Below are 3,108 nucleotides of genomic sequence, written 5' to 3' on the forward strand. Positions count from 1 at the left end.
GTTCAGTCAGCAGCAGCCTCCAGATGTGGAAGGATGGCAGCTTCATCCTTCTTCTAATTGTTATTTGTTGGTTCAGTCTGATTCCATTCTAGACAGTTTGCTTAATAGAAAACCATCTATTTTTACATCTCGTGCACTTTTCAAATGTTTACCAAACTTTCAGTAACTTGCATTTTCACTTCCGGTTCAGAGTTTCATTTCCTGTTGTGAGATCTGAATTTTTTTTAAACTCAATATAATCGATTTATTTATGTATTAGTTGTGTTTTGAGAGGAAAATATCACAACAACCACATATTAAATCAAATTAACTCGGATGAAAAAGAAAATGATGCGATATTTTCTTGGGGGAGCTCCAGACAGAGGAGGTCTTTCAGATGAGACGAAACGTTTCTACGTGTTTTTATTTCTGAACGTCCAGACTTAACGTTTTTAGATTTTTCTACCTGGATTATTGAGCAGCATCAGGATATTGATTGATTGATTGTACAAAGTTATGAATAAACAATAACTGCTGTGTGAATGTCAACGTGGATTTAGGTCTCAAAGATCAACCTCACTGGCAGTTCTGGAACCAACAGAAGAAACTAGACAAAAATAAATGTTCAGTTCTGTTAAAAAAGTATTGGACACAATAAATCACGACTTTTTAATCAACTGGAGCATTTTGGTATCAGGGGAGTGGTTTTACTTATGGATGAAAGTTATTTAAGTAACTGGAAACGATTTGTAAAAACACGTGACTTTCAACAATCATGTTTGGACATCGTTTGTGGTGTCCCCCAGGGATCAGTACTGGGACCTAAACTTTTTATTCTGTACATAAATGACATATGGAAGGTCTCAAAAATACAAGTTTGTTCTGTTTGCAGATGACACAGATATTTTATGTGAAGGGGACAATTTACAGCAGCTTGAACCTCAGAGTTGAGCAAATTAAAAAAGTGGATTCATATAAATAAATAATTAAATTTGGACAAAACTAAGTTTATGTTGTTTGGAAATCGTAAAGGGAATGATGATTTAAAAGTAGGAACTGAAGGTGAGTACGTAGACAGTTAATGAAATTAAGTTCCTGGGTGTGATTATTTAGTTTTCTTTTCTGCCTCTCATGGACTCAAGACTCTGAAAACCAGACGGGTGTAAAGTGGAACTTGAGTATTGGAGAAGTGGTGGGATTAAAGAAGTTTGACTTCTTCCTAACCCTTCTCAGACGTGTGTGTGTGTGTGAAAACCCACGCAGCACGGACAGAACATGCAGACTACACACAGAAAGATCCTGGACTGGGATTGAACCAAGGCAACCTGCTCGCTGAGAGGCAGCAGCTCTACCCACTGAGCCACCGTGCTCGAGTCATTTGTGTTCAAACTGTGACGGGTCGGGTCATCAAACAGAACCATAAATGAAGAACTGCAGCGCCGGGTCCAGACCAGCAGAACCAGCAGAACCAGTCGTCGCACCTGACGGAGTGAAGTCCGTGTTTCCTGTAATCTGCAGGTTGTTTCAGATTAATGTCGTTATTTTATCAGATTAAATTCTGAAGTGTTTTTCTTCAGTCTGACGTTGGTTTAATGCATTTTAATTAATTAATCATATAATTAATAATTGTTTCCATCCTGACATCAAACGTTTTCGTTTCATTTTTCTAGAAAGCAGAAGGAACGTTGGTTTATCGTCGTGTGTTTTCAGAAGTAGAGTTTGGCCATGGCCTGCAGGAAGCGCTTCTTCCTCTTCTGAGCGGCGAGCTGCAGAACTTCCTCTGGATTGCTGCTGTTCAGCTCCGCCTGCCCGATGGCCTTCACCTGAGCAGGTGAGACAAACAAACCAACAGGTTACAGTTAATGTAAGGAGAACTAAAGACCCAGAACAGTTCTGCTGCAGCTGAACCCGTTCCAACAAGCTGGAACAAAAGAACCAACCAGGATTAAAGGGATAGTTCAACTATATTGAAGCGCATTAGCCGTCAGTATCTTACCTGTAGTCATTGTAGCTCTGTTCTGGGACCCGGATCATTTGCTTCAGCTCCTTACAAGTGAAACTGAACCAGTGGGGTCCAGTTCTGGTTCTGCAGAACCATCCTGCATGATTTAGATGTTGAAGCAGAGAAACTACCACCACAGAACTGAAATCAATCCAGGTGGTCGTTTGTGGTGAGCTGAGCTGAATGATCCGGATCCCAGACCAGAACCAGAACCAGATGCTCGAGCCACCTGAACTGGCTCCTCTCGACGTGGAGAAGCAGCGACTCTACTCTGAGTCGTGGAAATGATAAAATTTAATTAAATTTAGACGTTTACGTGAACTGAACTTTAGAGATCTGAGTTGATTTAAGAACCAGAGCAGCTGTCGGTTTCTCAGTCAAGTCAGAATTTAATTCTGTTTCTCTAAACTGAGTCTGTTAAAGAAGCCATCTGAAACAGGTAAGATACTGAAACAGGTAAGATACTGAAACAGGTAAGATACTGAAACAGGTAAGATACTCTCTACATTTTACCCATAAACCATTTTAAAGGGACAGTCCATATTTTTTTGTTTTTTCTGGGCAGTCACTGATCTCAGAGGAGCTAAACACTTTCAGGTACAAGATAATGGGGGTTAGGATGCCTCCTGGACGCCTCCCTGGTGAGGTGTTCTGGACACGTCCCACCGGGAGGAGACCAGAGGAAGACCCAGGACACGCTGGAGGGACTATGTTTCTCAGTCTGGGAACGCCTCGGGATTCCCCTGGAGGAGCTGGACCAAGTGGCTGGACCGAGGGAAGTCTGGGCCTCCCTACTTAGGCTGCTACCCCCGCGACCAGACCCCGGATAAGAGGAAGAAAATGGATGGATGAATGAATGAATGAATGAATGAATGGATGGATGGATGGATGGATGGATGGATGGATGGATGGATGGATGGATGGATGAATGGATGGATGAATGAATGGATGGATGAATGGATGAATGAATGGATGAATGGATGAATGAATGGATGAATGAATGGATGAATGAATGGATGAATGGATGAATGAATGGATGAATGGATGGATGAATAGATGGATGAATGAATGGATGGATGAATGAATGGATGGATGGATGGATGGATGAATGGATGGATGGATGAATG

At 41.7% G+C, this 3,108-nt stretch overlaps 1 protein-coding gene across 1 annotated transcript in view; it reads right to left on the reverse strand.

Moving 5' to 3' along the window:
* Nucleotides 1–444: 444 nt before the first annotated feature.
* ints8 (integrator complex subunit 8) overlaps nt 445–3,108 on the reverse strand; it is a 16,844-nt gene continuing 14,180 nt past the window's right edge. Inside the window, exon 28 of the mRNA XM_037693166.1 lies at nt 445–1,802. Coding sequence (XP_037549094.1) covers nt 1,686–1,802 — 117 coding nt within the window. The 3' untranslated portion in view covers nt 445–1,685. The remainder of the gene's footprint in view (nt 1,803–3,108) is intronic.

The sequence above is a fragment of the Nematolebias whitei genome, chromosome 19, assembly GCF_014905685.2.
Source record: "Nematolebias whitei isolate Nwh7 chromosome 19, NemWhi1, whole genome shotgun sequence".
Classification (NCBI taxonomy): domain Eukaryota; kingdom Metazoa; phylum Chordata; class Actinopteri; order Cyprinodontiformes; family Rivulidae; genus Nematolebias; species Nematolebias whitei.